Source organism: Capra hircus, chromosome 14 (assembly GCF_001704415.2).
Source record: "Capra hircus breed San Clemente chromosome 14, ASM170441v1, whole genome shotgun sequence".
NCBI classification, from domain to species: Eukaryota; Metazoa; Chordata; class Mammalia; order Artiodactyla; family Bovidae; genus Capra; species Capra hircus.
Genome location: NC_030821.1, coordinates 49,621,793 through 49,641,041, shown reverse-complemented (window position 1 = coordinate 49,641,041; position 19,249 = coordinate 49,621,793). Strand labels below are relative to the sequence as shown.

Sequence of the window (19,249 nt, the reverse complement as noted above, 5' to 3'; positions counted from 1 at the left end):
GAAGAAAGATACATATGACTGTTAGTCTTTGTATTGTTCTCTATATGTCTATTAGGCCTAATTGATTTATAGTGTTGTTCAAGTGCTCTGTTTTCTTATTGATCTGTTTAGATTTTTTCTATGCATTATTGACACAGAAGTATTAGAGTTTCCAGCTATTATTGTAGAATTCTATACCATCAGTTATATCAGTGTTTGATTCATGTGTTTGAGGGATCTGCTGTTAAATGTGTATATGTTAAGTAACTGTTGAATCTTGACTGGTTGACCATTTTACCAATATGTAATATTCTTTGTCCTCTTCTTTAACAAGTTTTGTTTTAAAGTCTATTTTGTCTGATATTAGCATAGCCACCCCTACTCTTTTTCATTAATGTCTTCATGGAATATCTTTCAAGCATTATTTCTTCAAATGTTATTTCTTCTCCTTTTGGGACTACCATTATGTGTATGTTAGTACAATATACAAATTGATAAAGAAAAGTCAGATGACATCTCAAATAATATTTGAATGTATTTGATAAAATTTTACAATTCTTACCTTAAAACAAAACTGATAAAGAGACTTTCAAAATAAAAAGATATTTTCTTAGCTGAAGTATTATTTGACAGAAATATTTGTGTAATAAGTATAAAAAGTTTTCTAAATGACTGTTCTTAAAAGAACAAAGACAATAATAAAAGGAAAAAAGACTGTATTAACAGTTACTAACTTTCACATCATGGGCTTCCCTGGTGGCTCAGACGGTAAAGTGTCTGTCTGCAGTGCAGGAGACCCAGGTTCAATCGCTGGGTTGGGAAGATCCTCTGGAGAAGGAAATGGCAGCCCACTCCAGTATTCTTGCCTGGAAAATCCCATGGATGGCAAAGATTTCATATGAGATAAATATCATTAACATTCATTACAGAAGATCTTTATTGCTAAAACTGGGGTTCATGTTTGGGAACGCATGTAAGAATTAAAGATTTTAAAATTTAAAAAATAAAAAAATAAATAAAAATTAAAAAAAAAAGAAAAAAAAATAAAATATATACTGTATATTATTTAAGGCTAGTTTTATAAGGAACACAATAACCTGTTATCCTATGCAGTAGACTGTGAGCTTGAATAGAATGTCATCTCCATGAGTACTGGGAATTTTGTTATATTTATTCACACTGGTTTACTCCTAGAACCTAGGACAGTGTTTTGTGCTATACAAATGAAACAGTTTAGAAGCTGTGCATTTTCAGATAACAAAAAAAGAGCACGTTACACAATACAAGCTAGTATAGGTACAAAGATCTGCAAGATAATATTATGATTTTAATTTTCAATTGTGAATTGTCACGACTGAAGGAAAATATGACAAAGAGAGTTCACTGAAGTTTTTCCTTGTGCTTGAAGCATCTCTACTGTTAGTGGTGCTTTCTGATAGAATGGTTGAGGATGGTCAGTGGAGTCTTGGCAGAAGGGGCCAGAAGAACATTTATTTATCAATTCCCTATGCATGATAGTGTATACTGATTCTTTTATAGCCATTTCAAATTTGTGATCCAGATGAAAAAATTGAGGTAAGTACATTAACTTCAGTTAAAACCAAAAACTAGAACCAGTTCTCAGTATTTTTATTTATGCTATTGTATTTGTCAGAGATTTCTCATTTTTTCAGTGTTTCATTTAGCACAGCATACGCAAAGAGGAATAGCTGTGTATTTGTTAAAATTTTAGGAAAAAAATGAAAAGACTATACATCTGTGTGAGGTGAGGTGAAGTCGCTCAGTCGTGTCTGACTCTGCCACCCCGTGGACTGTAACCTACTAGGCTTCTCCGTCCATGGGGTTCTCCAGGCAAGAATACTGGAGTGGGTTGCCATTTCCTTCTCCAGGGGATCTTCCCAACCCAGGGATCGAACCTGGGTCTCCCACATTGGAGGCAGACGCTTTAACCTCTGAGCCACCAGGGAAGCATACATCTGTGTAGAAAACATAAATTGCATAGATACGAGAGAATTAATGTGGCAATGTAATGTCTAAAAAATCATAGTATGGAACTGCAGAAGGCAAGAGACAGGAAATAATAAATTCACTATAATCTACTTTAGGTACATCATAACTATAGTACTGGGAAATCTCCTGACATATTATAAGTGAAGGTAAAGTACTTGGGAGGAACTTTCAGGAAAGAATACTAGCATTTACTAAACTTTAAGAAAACAGAGTTAAAAGATCTAAATAATTGAAATTATTTTGATTCAAAAGAAATGGATAAATAATATATCAAGTCATTTGGAAGAAATAGTAAATTTATTATTTGACCCACAGATAGAAACTATTGGTGGAGATATCAGGGTTTAATTAATTCTGATTTGATTAATGTTGTTCAAAATAGGCCCTGCTCAGTATATAGTAGGCTGTTTGTGAAGTAGTAACCTCTTTATGAATGAATGGAGCATGACCATTTATATGGTGCTGTGGATGGGTTCCTGCTGTGCTCTGGGGATGTGTTTTATCTCAGGGATAATTATAGGCTGTCCCTAATTTCAGATTGTTTCACCTCATATAGATCATATTAATATTCGGTTGTTTATACCATTCTATTATTATCCATTTCTCCTGAGGACATTTTTTAGACAATATATTTAAACTGTAGCCCTGAGTTTTAGTACTAAGTATTACCTAAGCAAGGTTTTTAATTCATCAGAAACCTTAAGAGATTCTCACCTTGAGTCTGTAAACTGGGCTGATGACTCCCAAATCATCTTCCATTAGTTATTTCAAAACATCTTCTGAAATCATCTAGTGTAGTTGATTAGACAGTGATTATCATGTGGCCTTCCTTGTCCTAGATTTGGATCCCATGATAAACTGAATATCACAAATGTAGCACATTTGTCCCAAGCTACAGAAATACAGAAAGAAATTTGTCTTAGTTTCTCTTGAAAGTTCCTGAGGGAAAGAGCTTGGATGTCGTATCATTTCTCTACAGTGCTGCATATAACCTCCCCAAACTCCATGGCCTTAAACAACAAATTATAGTTTCTCAGGGTTCAGCAAATTGGCTGTGCAGTTCTGCTGGTCTCATCTCAGTTTGCCCATGAGGGCATTCAGGTGGTGTTCTGCAAAGTCTGCTGGGGTGGGCAGTGGGGCATGTCTCATGATTATCTGAGGAGGTTGATTGGGACTGATTTTTTTTTTTAAAAGACTATTTTCTTATTTTTTTATTTGAAGATATCTTGATAGGATATGGTAATTTTCAGAAAAGTTAGATAATATAATGATGCAGATTAGATAAATTACTTTTAAAAAGGCTAACAAAAGTACCAGTAAGTGTTTTGAAGGATCTGGTACAAGTCCAGTTTTCTCTGCCTCCTCTTCTGAGTTTCTCTTCCCCGTGCCTGAGCTTGTCCCCTGGGAACTCCTGGGGTATTGCCTGTGGAGTAATAGGTGTATGCTTGAAGGTGTTTTCTAGAACCATTGATCACAATCGCTGCTTCCCGTCTCCACTGCTTGAAAACTGGGGTGCTGATGTCAGCTGACATCTCCATCCCAGAGTCCCTTAAACAAAGAAACACAGGAGGCACATGCATGTTTTTAGTTTAAATGTATTTAAATTAAAGAAGTAATTACTTCTTTAATTTAAATAAATCTTTAAATATTGCTTATAATGACAATGAAAAAAATACAGACATGTAGAAAGATAGATCCTCTCCCATCAGCCATTTCCTATTCTACTCCCTTGGAAATAGTTTGTATCTTTTCACATCCTTTGAAGCGATTTACATTCTTTTACATCCTTTTCTTTGTATAAACTAACATAAAATATGTGGGAGTTGATTTGCTTTATGAAACTGGCTTTAAACTGTACACATTCCTAAGCAACTTGTTTTTATTGTTTTAAAATGTATTATGGACATGTCTCTATGCAATGAACTTAGATCTGTGTTATACATTTTCATAAGTATATACCTATACCATAGTGTAAATATACCATAATTTATTTCCCTGTGAAGTACATTTAGTTTTATAGATTATTTGCAGAGTTTTACAACCACTAACTCTTTGGTGAAATAAACAATTATCATGCACTTTATGATAAACCTTTGTACATATATATATAACTATGAGAGTTTTCATTTATGTATTATAATTTGTCAGAAATAATAAGATTGCTGAGTCAGAGGGTCAGTATATGTTCTATTGTAATAAATATTTCTGAATTACTTCTAAAAATGTGGCTGAAAAAATTTTTCAGTAGGTTGAGAGTATTTTTCCTATAGCCTTACCATGTAAATATTTTAAATTACTTTATTTTATTTTTATCAAACATAGACATATATGGTATAAAGAGCAAACTAATACCATAAAGCAAGTGTCCTTCTGTTCTTCCTGTTCTGCTTCCAATGTGGACCCATTTTTAACTCTTAGATGTTTCTTTTGGTAGGCAGATCTATATATCTAAACATAGAAGATACTTGCATAGTTCTCTTTTAGCTTTTAAATTTGAAACATCATCTCTTGATCTCTTCTAAGACATTGTGCTTTATTCCCAAGGCCCATCACATGCTCACAGTACAGGCAGGCAGATATTTCAAATGATGTAGACTCTGCACTGATATTTTTATTATTGTGTTAATTATCCTTTTTCATAGTAGAATCGTAGGAAAGCCAACTTTTATTTTGTTTCTAGAATCAATAATTGGGTTGTTTTCTGCTTGCTTTGCTTTCTCTGTACCCATCACTAGTGCTTCACCAAAACGTGCCTTAAAATATCAACACTCTCAATAACTAAAACACATCGTGTTCTTCTATCTTACTTTAATTTACATTTTATACTTTATTTCATTTAAAAAGTCTTAGAGACTTCTCTCCTGTGGTCCTTTGTTCTCTTGCTCCAGTCTTAACTCCTTAGTTTCCTTTTTCTCAGCTGTCTGCTGAGACCATCGTTTACTGTCATCCTGAGGCTTACGTTTTCATTCTTCTTATGGGGGATTACGTTTCCTGAATCTCGACTCTTTCCAGTTTGGGGTTTACTTGCTTATTTTGGTGGAGCACCTCACACTAGGAACTTTCTGAGAGTGCTTGCCAGGTACATTTTCTGAGTCCTTACAAGTATCTTGACTGATTCCTTGTGCTGTGCGCCAAGTCGCTTCAGTCGTGTCTGACTCTGCAGACTTATGGACTGTAGCCCTCTAGGCTCCTCTGTCCATGGGATTCTCCAGGCAAGAATACCAGAGTGGGTTGCCATGCCCTCCTCCAGGGGATTTCTTGACCCAGGGATCGAACTCTCGTCTTCTATGTCTCCTGCATTGCCAAGTGGGTTCTTTACCACTAGCACCACCTAGGAAACCCAAATGACCATTAAAGTGTAAAGTGAAGTCGCTCAGCTGTGTCTGACCCTTTGTGACCTCATGGACTGTAGCCTACCAGGCTTCTCCATCCCTGGGATTCTCCAAGCAAGAATACTGGAGTGGGTTGCTATTTCCTTCTCGAGGGGATCTTTCCAACTCATGGATCAAATCCAGGTTTCCCACATTGTGGGCAGGTGCTTTACCCTCTGAGCCACCAGGGAAGCCCATTTTAGTTGGGTATAAAATTCTAAGTTAAACAAATAAATAAAATTCTAAGTTAGAAGTAATCTTCAGTTAAAATTTTGAAGGAACTTCTCCTGTGTCTTTTGGGGCCAAGCATTGCTGCTGAGAAATCAGATGACAATTTGATTTGCTATTTTTGTCTCTGAAAGCTTTTAAAGATGTTTTCTTTATTACCACTGTGGTAAAATTTTGTGATAATGTGCCTTGAATTATGGGCTTCCCTGGTAGCTCAGCTGGTAAAGAATCCACCTACAATTCAGGAGACAATGGTTCAATTCCTGGGTTGGGAAGATCCCTGAAGAAGGGATAGGCTACCCACTCCACTATTCTTGGGCTTCCCTGGTGGCTCAGATGGTAAAGAATCTGCCTGCAAAGTGGGAGACCTCAGTTTTTTTCCCTGGGTTGGGACAATCCCTGGAGAAGGTAAAGGTTACCCACTTCAGTATTCTTGCCTAGAGAATTTCATGGCCTGGCGGGCTACAGTCCATGGGGTCACAAAGAGTTGGACATGACTAAGTGACTAAGCACAGCACAGCCTTGCATTATACTGAACATTTAATGGATCCTTCTAATCTGGAAGGCAGTTATGATTTTCTATTCTTATTATTTTGGCATTGGTCCTCCTTGATTGATACTTTAACGTTTAAATGGTATGAAATGTCCACTTTTTGACATCTCTATCTTCAAGGCCTAGGTTTCCGTTTTCTCTATCTTGTTAAATCCACTTATCACTCATCAGTTCATTTTGCATCTTCCTTAAAAAATGTATTGTCTTCTCTCTTTGTTTAACCAATTCTTTGGCAAAAGAAAAATACCATAGTATAATTTTAGTGAGAATTTGCGGGAAAGTGAAGGTAAATATAAGTATTCAGTCTTGTTTTATCAGAAGACAGCAAGAATGTCTTAAAATCATTTAACAAATTGCTCATGAAGAAGGTAGCAGTTATTTTTTAAGTTGCTGAAATATAATATAATATATATTTTGCTTGTGTTTTTCCCTAATTTATATGAATTACTAGTGTTAAATCAGTACCTGAATTTTCTTTTTTCTATAAACACTGTCACACTTTCTTTACTTGTTTAGTTAAAACATTTCTTAAAATCCAGCCTCATAACTTCCCTTCTGTTTGCTCACAAGAGAACTATTTCCAAAAACCATTTTTATTCTGTGCACTGATCTTGAGACAATCTTTCACATAATGATGAATAGTAAGTTTTTATCTTTCTGTAGCATGCTTATGAAGTAATCATTTTTTTTAAACATAGTGCCAAGGTCAGTAGATCATCCTAAGTGGAACTGGCGGACTAAACCAGAAAGCCGTGATTTTGATGAATTGAACCACATCCTTCAAGAGAGCAAGAAACTGGGAAAAGCCCTTGAGAATCTCTCTCGAAGTAAGTTCATTTACTTGATTGTAATTGGAATTCCTAACCAATATGAAAGTAGAAACGTTCATTACCATTACCAATAACCTGCTTCCAACATCCTCATTATAATTTCTTGAGAGCCTGCGGAGTTCTAGAGCATGAGATTGGATTTGAGGACCGATCATGTGTGTTACATGGATTCATGGGAAGACCGGTTATATAGAGTAGAAAGAGCTATAGACCCCTCCCCACAATGGCTGTTTGATTCCAATCTCCCTCCACGGCCTCTGTTCATTACCCAGGTCAACTGTAAACCTAATGGCATCGTATTCATTCTTCTCTTTTGAACCCTGTTGTTATGTGTCATCCCAGTTAATGCACAAACCTGTTGCTTCCATTAGTTTTTGATGTCTCTAAACTTCTTCATAGTGACTGGGCCAGATTCTTCTCAGAATTCTCTCAGAACCTAGCAATATACCTTTTTATAAAAGCAGTGATCTGTAATCCAAGGGCCTGAGTTAGAAGTTTTGCCTTCTATGAGGTTAATAACCTTAGATAAATCATTAACCTATCATTAAACCTGTATGAGCCTTGGTCCTCTCATCTCCAGATCAAGAAGACATGGTTCCATCTCCTTCTTCTGATGGGTGGGAATGTTTAAAATGATATATTTCAGATAGACAAATATTTGATTTGATCAATGCATTCTATATATATAGTATAGTATATACATAAAGTATATATTTGTATGTAAATATATATATATATGTATACACTTTGCAGTTTTTGTAGGAAGTTCAAAGTATTTCTGTCTTTCTCTGGTTCTTAAATATATTTCAATATTAAAAATTGGGCATCTCTGGAAACATATTAATGCTATAGTCTCACTAAAATTTTCTTTTGGTGTGATATCATGTTAAAGATTCATATTAAAATAGAATATTAGTAAATTCTAATAGATTATGTTTTAGGATCAGTCTGTTTTTTAAAATAGCAGTGTTACTAGTTTCTTGATATTTTTCCAAGTTCCCTTAGCATATTTTGGGAGAATTGTTTATATAAATATCTATATGTTTATATATTATGCTATACTGTAATTATGTATTTATATACTGTTTTATGTTTTTTTTAGAAAGATTTAGCTTTTTCATACTTCTTAATTTATAGTTAATTAGAGCCACTAGGTTTTTTATTTAACCTTTGTATAGTAAGCCTGTCTCAATGTTAACTTGGCTTCTGATAGATTCTCATAATTTTGCCATTAGTAGGAACTCTTTGGTTGAGATTCAAGAAAATCCTGTTTTTGGCTAGGTTTACTTTTGGACCAAATAATGATAAAATGAGTTTTCAGCTAATTATTATGTTCATGAAAAGAACCTTATCCATTAATATGTCAGAGGCTTTAGTGTGTGTGTATGTGTGTGTGTGTGTGTCTGTGTGTGTGTGTATGCGCTTTTGGTGTCACTTGATCATTATAAAGGGGCTCTGTTTTTTGTAGCAGTAATGGTGATGTTTATGTGGGGTAAGGGAGCAGTTGGTCATGCAGGGCGAGGTTGCTTATTTCTCTGGGTAAGTTTCTGAGTCTCTTTTGGAACAAAAGCCTACTTTATTGGATGACTTGAGTTTCTATGATTTTTGCTATCTGAGATTTAATATTAACTTCTTGTCTTAGGTCCAACATGTGTCTAACTATTCGGTTATCAGTTCACCTGAGATGATCATTGTAGATTAGTAGAAATATCCCCGGTGGCTCAGCGGTGAAGAGTATGCCTGCAGTGCAGACGATGAAGGAGTTGTGGGTTTGATCCCTGGGTCAGGAAGATCCCTTGGGGAAGGAAATGGCAACTCATTCCAGTATTCTTGCCTGGGAAAGTCCATGGACTGAGGAGCCTAGTAGGTTACAGTCTGAGGGGCTGCAGAGATTTGGACATGAGGGAGCACGCATGAGCACAATGTTTATTTAGTGATCTTGCTGCCCAGAATTGAACTATTTAATCTCAAACTGTTCATCCATCTTCCTGAAGCTAGATGTCAATTCATTCCTGTTTAATCTTGTTTGACTTTTATAATAGACTAACTTGATAACTCTTTCTCTAAAATAGTGGTGACTTTATTAACCATTGTTTTATTTAATAGGAAGACTTAGGGAATGGAATCTTTCCTCCAGTTATGGTCAAAAGGAATGTTCATTGTCTTATTATCGTGAACTGTTTTCCTGTACCACAGGAAAGATTGGAAGTTTTTAGTGAGTGCCTAATTTTCATACAGTCTCTGATAGAATTCTCTCTGGCAAGGCTGGTCTTTGCTTTATCTAAGTTTTACTTCCTAAATACTTCCTAGTATTTGTTATTAGTAGAGATTGACAGTAAAAAAATTGTTTATATCCCTCAAAATAGTAGAATTATCTCATCTCTACAGCTGTCAGCTTATACAGACTTAAATGCAACCCCCCTCCTTCCTTCTCTCTCTCTTGCTCTTTCAAATAATAACAGGAAAGATTTGAAATTCTCTCCAGTTTGCAAATGTACCATGCTCTTTTTCTGGCTTTCTGCAAACCTTTCAGCATAATGCTTTATCTTACAGTCAGACATGACCTGTGACCCTCTTCATGCTGTGTTCCTTACCTCAAGGTAGATATGTTAGAATAGTTTCAGTGGCCTGGAACGCTACCAATTATTAGCTTCATGACCTTGAGAATAAACCTTACTATGTTTCTGTCACCTTTACTGTAAAGTTGGAATAATCATGGTACTATTTCTGAAGGTTTATGAAAATCACATGAGATTTTGTGTCTTAAGTGTTTAATATTGTGCCTGGTATGAAATAACTGCCAATTACACATTAGATATAACTGCCAATTAAACATTATATAGGGGGCTTTCCTGGTAGGTAAGCTGGTAAAGAATTTGCCTACAATGCAGGAGACCCTGGTTTGATTCCTGGGTCAGGAAGATTCCCTTGGAGAAGGGATAGGCTATCTACTCCAGTATTCTTGGGCTTCCCTGCTGGCTCAGATGGTAAAGAATCTGCCTGCAATGTGGGAGACCTGGGTTCGATTCCTGGGTTGGGAAGATCCCATGGAGGAGAGCATGGCAACCCACTCCAGTATTCTTGCCTGGAGAATTCCATGGACAGAGGATCCTGGTGGGCTACGGTACATGGGGTTGCAAAGAGTTGAACATGACTGATTGATTAAGCACAGCATACACAGCACAAACATTAGATATAATATTCCATTTCTATTATGATATAACAAATGACCAGAAACTTAGTACCTTTAAAAAGTAAAAATTTATTATCTTACTATTTTTGTGTTTTGGGAGTTTGAGTGCAGGTTAATTGGGTCCTCTGCTCAGGGTCTGGGCAAGCTGAAATTAAGGTGCTGGTTGGGGCTGGGATTACTCCTGGGCTTGGGTCTTCTAAGCTTATACACACTATTGGTCCAATTCAGTGCTTGCTGTTGCAACACTGAGACCCCTTTTTTTCCTCATTGGCTGTTGGCCAGGAGTGTTCTCAGCTCATTCCCAGGTCCTTGCCTTGTGGTCTCCTCCTCTCACAACAACAACAATGAACTGTTTCTTCCTTGAGGCCACTGGGGAGCACCTCTCTGAAGCTGTGCTGTCTTTTAAAGGGCTCATCTGATTAGGTCAGGACCACCAGGATTTACTTCTGATTTACTCAGTCTGCTGTTTAGTAACCAAGCCAAGAGAGAGAGACCCTTCCATCTTCAGTGGTTCCACCATGCAGACTCAAAGGGAAAAGACCGCCCAGGGGTGTATCTTGGGAGCCATCCTAGATTTCTGCCTGCCACAGGTATTATTAGTGTTATTGCTATTTATCCCTGACAGCCAATAACATACTTCAGCTGAGCCTTGCCAAACAGATATGTAACATGAGCCACACATGGGATTTTATATGTTCAAAATAGGCGCATTACAAAAAAGCAAAAAAGAAACCTGTAAAATTAATTTTAATACAATATTAACCTGCTGCTGCTGCTAAGTCACTTCAGTCGTGTCTGACTCTGTGCGACCCCATAGACGGCAGCCCACCAGGCTCCTCTGTCCCTGGGATTCTCCAGGCAAGAACACTGGAGTGGGTTGCCATTTCCTTCTCCAATGCATGAAAGTGAAAAGTGAAAGTGAAGTCACTGAGTTGTGTCCAACTCTTCGCAACCCCATGGACTGCAGCCTACCAGGCTCCTCCATCCATGGGATTTTCCAGGCAAGAGTACTGGAGTGGGGTGCCATTGCCTTCTCCGCAATATTAACCTACTATATCTAAATTATCATTTAATGTATATTCCATCTAAAAATTATTATTGAGGTATTTTATATTGTTTTTCTTTCATGCTGACTCTTCAAAAGTCTGTTGTGAATTTTATTCTACAGCACCCCTCGGCATGGACGAGCCACATTTCAAACATTCATTAGCCATCTAATGAGTAGCTCCCATGATGAACACCACAGCTCTAACTGACGTTAAAACAAACACCTCCTCTCGAGGTTGAGTTCCCTCGGATAGCATCAGAATTCCTTCTTCCTCTTTCATCCAAGTTTTCAAAGAGAATAGTTAATGCGCATCTTCTCCGCCTGCTCAGATTCCTCTCACTCCTCAGTATAATTATTGGACCTGTCATTCTACTCAGAATTTTCTCACTATGGTCACCACCAATTGAATCCAAATTGTCAAACTCAGTGGACACTCTTTCTCATTTTCAAAAATTGCTTTGGTCATTTTAACACCACTGATGACTGTCTGTCTTCAAACCCTTGATGTTTTAGTTCCTGGGACCTGGCCCTCATTTGATGGTCTTTGGGTGCCCTACACGTCATTTCTTGTAGGTTTCATTCTAATACACCTCTTTCTTTCCTACTGCTATAGATGTTTTTCATCCTCTGCTTCTGTTCTTTCAAATGTTCTCTGTGTCTAGCCTTCTCCTCCCTCACAGATTTAACTATCACCCCTACACAGCTAACTCAAATGAGTGTATTTCCCATCCAGACTGTTTATGGTTTTTTTTTTTCCCACATTTACTTACTTTCAGTTATTTTTTTTCTTTTTATAATACCTTTATTTTTTATTTAAATTTATTTATTTTAATTGGAGGCTAATTACTTTACAATATTGTATTGATTTTGCCATATATCAACATGAATCCGCCACGGGTGTACACGTGTTCCCCATCCTGCATCCCCTCCCACCTCCCTCCCCGTACCATCCCTCTGATTTTATACAAGGTGGTGGTATCCCACTGCCATGTCAAACTCAGTTTATCTAAGTAGATCATACTTCCTTCTTTACCACTACTTTTCTTTACTTCCTTTATCTTAGCTGGTGACACCTACCTACTGGTTCATTCAAACCGGACTCATCTTTCTCCCTAACCTTTTTTTTTTTTTTTTTAAGATTTTTGTGATGTGAGCCATTTTTAAAGTCTTTGAGTTAGTTACAGTATTACTTCTATTTTGTGTTTTGTTTTTTGGCCATGAGGCATGTAAGGATCTTAACTCTTCGACCAGGGATCTAACCCGCACCCCATGCATTAGAAGGCAGAGTGTTTTTAAAATGTTTATTATTTATTTATTTTTGGCTGCACTGGGTCTTTGTCGCTATGCACGGGCTTTCTTGAGTTTCGGCAAGCGGGGGCCGCTCTTCATTGCCGCGAGTGGACTTCTCAGTGTTGCAGAGCACAGGCTGTAGGCACATGGGCTCAGTATTTGCTGCTCAGGGGCTTATTGCTCTGCGGCATGTGGGATCTTCCTGGACCAGGAATTGAATTCATGTCCCCTGCATTCTTGGGCAGATTCTTAACCACTGGACCACCAGGGAAGTTCCTCTCTCTAACTGTTTTAATCCCCAAGTCTTGAGATTTCCCCGCTCTCTTGGGGGGCATCTCAGGTGGCGCTAGTGGTAAAGAACCTGCCTGCCGTGCAGGTTCATAAGTGCAGGAGACATAAGAGACGTGGGTTCAGTTCCTGGGTCAGGAAGATGCCCTGGAGAAGGAAATGGCAACCTACTCCAGTATTCTTGCCTGGAAAATCCCATGGACAGAGGAGCCTGGCAGGCTACAGTCCACGGGGTCGCACATAGTTGGACGCAACTGAATTGACTTAGCAAGCACGCACTCTCTCTTGGGTGTGATTCTCTTCTCTGCCCCTATTAGTACCCTGTAATTCACACTCAACATCACTGACCAGACGGTTTATCTATTTACATGTTCCATTTTTATTTCATTTCATTCCTGCTCCATGACAGGAAAAAACCAAGAGTAGTCCTTACCTGAATTGAGCCTGTGGCTGAAGGGCTTGCCATAACTTTATGTTAGGGGAGTCTCATGGCCAACATCTCTGTGGCTTAATACCATGTAAGTCTTCAGTCATTGCACAGAGTGTGCCTGGTGCTGGAGAAGACTCTTGAAGAGTCCCTTGAAAAGCAAGGAGATCAAACCAGTCAATCCTAAAGGAAATCAACCCTAAATACTCTTTGGAAGGACTCACTCTGAAGCAGAAGCTGAAACTTCAATATTTTGGCCACCTGATGCAAACAGCTGACTTATTGGAAAAGACCCTGATGCTGGGAAGGGTTGAAAGCAGGAGGTGAAGGGGCCGACAGAGGATGAGATGGTTGGATGGCATCACAGATTCAATGGACATGAACTTGAGCAAACTCAGTGAGATGGTGAGGGACAGGGAAACCTGGCATGCTGCAGTCCATGGGGTTGCAAAGAGTTGGACATGACTTGCTACTGAACAACAACAGAGTGTGATGGGGATATGGACTATTCTATCCTGTTATTCTCCCATCTTTAGCACCTCATCCAAGGGGCCTGCATGCAGACAGAGACAATAGAGGATTACAGGGGTCGTTTCTAATGTTTTGAAGTGGAAGTGCATGAATAACATCACCTACATTCTACAACTGACTGCAAAGGAGGCTGGGGGATGTAGTCCAGTTTGTGAGCCCAGGAGAGTTGGAAAAGTCTGAGGCGTGAATAACCAGTCCTGTCCACACTCTTGTTTCTCAGTTCCTCCAAACAGCCCTTACTGCAGTCAGTGGGCTGGATCTACAGTGAAAACCTGATACCACTTGTTGCAGACATTCAGTGGCTCCTTAAAACCTCATAGGAACTTTCCTGGTGGTCCAGTGGTTAAGACTTCACCTTCTAATGCAGCGGATGCAAATTCAATCCCTGATCGGGGAGCTAAGATCTTACATGCCTCTTGGCCATAAAACCAAAACATGAAACAGAAGCAATGTTGTAACAAATTCAGTAAAAGCTTTAAATATGGTCCACATTAAAAAAAACTTTATGAAAAAATAAACTCATAGAAGGTTCTCTATGCGCTGACCCTTAGTCACGTGTCTGGTATCATCTCTCATGACTCATCATGAGGCCGCTTATGCACCGGTAACGGGAATTTTTCACACTCACTGATGTTCTTCCCTTTCTCATATTTGCTTATGCTGCGCCTGTGTCCTGACATCTCACTCCTACTCACCCCAGGCTAATTTCTACTCCTCTCTTCAGTCTCAGCTCAAATGCCCTTGATGATTTATTGCTGCTGTCTTTCTTGGGACTGGGTTTTGTCCCTCTCTTTCTGTTTCCATGCTTTTCTCTGTGCACACTTACATGCTGTGACCTACTTTCAGAGATTGCTGGACTCTGCACTGTGGGGAGGCAAGGGAACCCAGGACTTGGACTCCCCAGCATGTAGTACAGTAATTAGCATATAACTCAGTTATAAGAATTTATGCTTTCAAATTGTGGTGCTGGAAAAGACACTTGAGCGTCCCTTGGACTTCAAGGAGATCAAATCAGTCGATCCTAAAGGAAATCAACCCTGAATATTCACTGGAAGGACTGATGCTGAAGCTGAAGCTGAAGCTCCAATACTTTGGCCACCTGATGCAAAGAGCTGACCCATTGGAAAAGACCCTGATGCTGGGAACGATTGAGGGCAGGAGGAGAAGGCGGGGTGATAGAGGATGAGATGGTTGGATGGCATCACTGACTCAGTGGACATGAGTTTGAGCAGACTCTGGGAGATAGTGAAGGGCAGGGAAGCCTGGCATGCTGCGGTTCATGGGTTTGCAAAGAGTCAAACATGACTTCGCGACTAAATGAGACAGAAATCTATTAAAGGATTATGCCAATGACGAGTGGACCCAAAGCTTTTCTGAGTCTAATCTGTCTGAAGGGAGGCAGTGATAGGACGGGTATCTTTCGTCCATTTAGACATCAATCTGCAGTTTGCAGTTCAGGTGAAACACTGGCTGGAGCTTTTCCAGGGAAAAATGTCCAGCTGTTGGGAAGACAGAGGGCTGATATTTTATGCTCTGTGACTGATAACAGCTGTCCAGAATCAATTGAAACAACAACAACAACAACAACAAAGAACTTTTTTAGTGCATCAATCACGAACATCCCGCAAAAGTCTCTTCTGACGAAAGCCTGAGGAATTAGAGGATAACAGCCTCTGAGTGAAAATGAAAGCAGATAATGGGGCAGTTGTTTTGTTTATTTATCTAGTCTTCAGACATTTCTGTGGGAGTGTGAGGTGAACAGCCTTTGCATGATACAGATATGGGAATTATTAGTATATAGGGAAAAAGCCCACCCACTGGCACATACATCATCAACCTTTAAGATACAGGTAGAAAAGTGAGCTAGTTGAGAACACTGAAAAGGAGTTTTCAGAGAGATAAGATGAAAATCGAGATAGAAGTTTTAGAAAAATCAAGGATGGAAAGTATTTCAGAAAATCTATCTGTCTCAAGTGGCAGATAAGTTGGTAAAAAAAAAAAAACAAAAAGGATAGAAAACATATTCATTGTGTGTAGCCATGTCCAAGGTATGTTTCCATTGTTTACTGCCATGGGAGTTTTAATAGGAAAAGTTTGAAATTAAGTATCTTTTATTAGAGAAAGAAAAATAGATAAAGAAAGCATGACACATTCATACAATGGTATACTTTATTTTTTTAAACTCTTTAAAGGAATTTGTTTATTTTAATGGTCTACTTTATGCTATTTAAAAATGATATTGTAGAAGATATTTACTAATATAAAAATGTTTTATACACAAAACAGATAACAAAATAGTGTGTGTGCCTCCAATTTTGTTTTATACGTGCATAGAGCAGCATAGAGCATTTGTATGTATATTTATATATGCTGATAAAATTATTTGAAAGAATTCACAAGAAGCTTTTATCATTCTTTGTCTTTAACGTGTGTTCATAGCAACCTTTTTTCTTCATCTTCGTTTTCCACTGGTAAAATTTCTTGGCCCTGCAAAAGCTCCTGATAACTGCTAAATGGACAGTGGTCAGAGGCTGCAGGGACTAGCTCTTGAGTGAGGCTTAAGTGTGACATGCATTTTGATAATACAAGGCTGGTAAGGCCTTTTGACTTACTTGCCAGTTCTTGGCTACACTCTAGGTAGGTGAAGTATTACTGCTGTCTATATGAATAATGGATTCATAAGTCTGAGATGTGCAAAAAAATTTTTAAGATCAACTGGTAACTTTCTAAAAAATGAGTGAAGAAACTCTTTTTACAGGGCCAAGGCAAGGGGAAGAGTACTCTTGGTATTTCAGGAAAGGACTTACTACCCCCACCCCCACCCCCGCCCCCGCCCAAGGAGAAGATCTTTGTGAAGGAGACGAAGGAGAATAGAAAATGTAGGGCCGCATTTTAAGAGACTGGAGTTAACAGAGTCTGTTATCACAGAGAAATAAATTAAGGACTAAAACTTTTATGTTACTAACTTAGAACAATTTTGGAAGAATAATAGAGACAAAAAATTGGATTAAGGAGTGTGTGTATAGAAGGGGAGCTTGTGAGGAGGAATCTTGATCCATTGGCCCCAAGAAGCTGTTGATCTCAGGGAACATGGAACACAATAGTTTAAGTTCCCCTGTCTATGTCCTCATCTGGAAAATAAGGGAATTAAAATACATGATCTTCAACCATCTTTCTGCCTTAATTTTTTACTACTCTAGGAATCTGAATCAGTTCTTAAAAAAGAACACTGTTGTAACAAGCTGCACTTGATTGTCATTACCACATAAAGACAATTTCTCTACAGTCATCTTTGCAAGTCTGTTCTGCATTTAACAAGCAGTATAGTACTTGTTTTTTGTTGCATCATTTCCATTGTTTCCGCAGCTATTATAGTTGTCTAAACTCCTAATTTGTTTTCATCAGTAGAAAGAAAGTACCACATTATTTTGAAATACCCTTAACAAGAAAAAAATAGAATGGAAAATGTATTAGCTCTACAAATAGAACTTTTGTTTTTAAGACTGGGTTATTAAGGATTACTTCTAAAACTTTTTTGTCTCTTGATTCCCAGGTATTGCAATTTCAGATGAGCTCGATAAGGTACGTTGAACTATCCATCTAGTGAGAATAAAATATAGAACTTACATTTGAATCTAATGTCTAAATGAAAGAGTTTCTGAAACATAAACTGTTTAAATTTAATTTATTTGGGTACTAACATTTGAAAACTTTCAAAGTTTTATGCTTTTATGAAAGTTAATGCATGAAATGTATGATATCACCTATTCTTCTGAGTTGAGAGTTTTAGAATTTAGAGAAAACTGAATCACTGTAGTCACTGAATTACTATACTAATAATGAAAACTAATATTATATAAACTGGGTTCTGCCTGTGTCTATATGATGATGAGAAGACACTTACATTTGTAGAACTACCCTTTGGAAACCTTACTAAGATTTTTTTTTTTAAATAATTCCAAGATGCCAAGGGAATATACCCCTTGGACTGGGGTGATAGTTGTGAAGGTGGTGAAAAGTGATGTGACTAGGAATATATTTTAACAGTAGTGTTGATGGAACTTGGTAGTAGTTCAGTTTAGAAGAAATCAGGCAATGGTGAGTCCTAGGTTTGGGAGATGAGCAAGTAGGTAAATTTTGGTGCCATTTAGCAAAATTGGAAAACCTGGGGAAACAGCAAATTTTGCAGGTTGAGATAGCATCAAGATTTCTCTGTTGGATTGTTCAGTTTGTCTATGTAACATATTTGTATGAGTTGTTTCTCAAGAGGGAGGTTTAATTTGAAATTATGCATTTAGGCATCTGAAGGCAATGGCACCCCACTCCAGTACTCTTGCCTGGAAAATCCCATGGACGGAGGAGCCAGGTGGGCTACAGTCCATGGGGTCACTAAGAGTCGGACACGACTGAGCAACTTCACTTTCACTTTTCACTTTCATGCATTGGAGAAGGAAATGACAACCCACTCCAGTGTTCTTGCCTGGAGAATCCCAGGGATGGGGGAAACTGGTGGGCTGCCGTCTATGGGGTCGCAGAGTCAGACATGACTGAAGCGACTTAGCAGCAGCATTTAGGCATCATTGAAATAGAAGTTCTCATTTTTAAAATCGTAGAACCCCTTTCAGTTCAGTTCAGTTCAGTCACTCAGTCGTGTCTGACTCATTGCAACCCCATGAATCGCAGCACGCCAGGCCTCCCTGTCCATCACAAACTCCTGGAGTTTACTCAAACTCATGTCCATCAAGTTGGTCATGCCATCCACCCATCTCATCCTCTGTCGTTCCCTTTTCCTCCTGCCCCTAATCCCCCCCAGTGTCAGGGTCTTTTCCAATGAGTCGACTCTTTGCATGAGGTGGCCAAAGTATTGGAGTTTCAGCCTCAGCATCAGTCCTTCCAATGAACCCCCAGGACTGGTCTCCTTTAGGATGGACTGATTGGACCTCCTTGCAGTCCAAGGGACTCTCAAGAGTCTTCTCCAGTACCACGGTTCAAAGTGCCAATTCTTCAGCGCTCAGCTTTCTTCACAGTCCAACTCTCACAGCCATACATGACCACTGGAAAAACCATAGCCTTGACTAGACAGACCTTTGTTGTCAAAGTAATATCTCTGCTTTTTAATAGACTATCTAGGTTGGTCATAACTTTCCTTCCAAGAAGTAAACGTCTTTTAATTTCATGGCTGCATGATTTCACATCTGCAGTGATTTTGGAGCCCCCCAAAATAAAGTCTGACACTATTTCCACTGTTTCCCCATCTATTTCCCATGAAGTGATGGGACCAGATGCCATGATCTTCTTTTTCTGAATGTTGAGCTTTAAGCCAACTTTTTCGCTCTCCACTTTCACTTTCATCAAGAGGCTTTTTAGTTCCTCTTCACTTTCTGCCATAAGGGTGGTGACATCTGCATGTCTGAGGTTATTGATATTTCTCCCGGCAGTCGTGATTCCAGTTTGTGTTTCTTCCAGTCCAGTGTTTCTCATGATGTACTCTGCATGTAAGT

The 19,249-nt window shown here is 38.5% G+C and overlaps 1 protein-coding gene across 1 annotated transcript in view; it reads left to right on the top strand.

The window, feature by feature from the left end:
- The window catches only part of C14H8orf34 (chromosome 14 C8orf34 homolog), a 338,106-nt gene that overhangs the window by 83,686 nt on the left and 235,171 nt on the right, over positions 1-19,249 (top strand). Inside the window, exons 4-5 of the mRNA XM_005689042.3 lie at positions 6,840-6,968; positions 17,302-17,330. Of these exons, the coding sequence (XP_005689099.2) occupies positions 6,840-6,968; positions 17,302-17,330 (158 nt within the window). The remainder of the gene's footprint in view (positions 1-6,839; positions 6,969-17,301; positions 17,331-19,249) is intronic.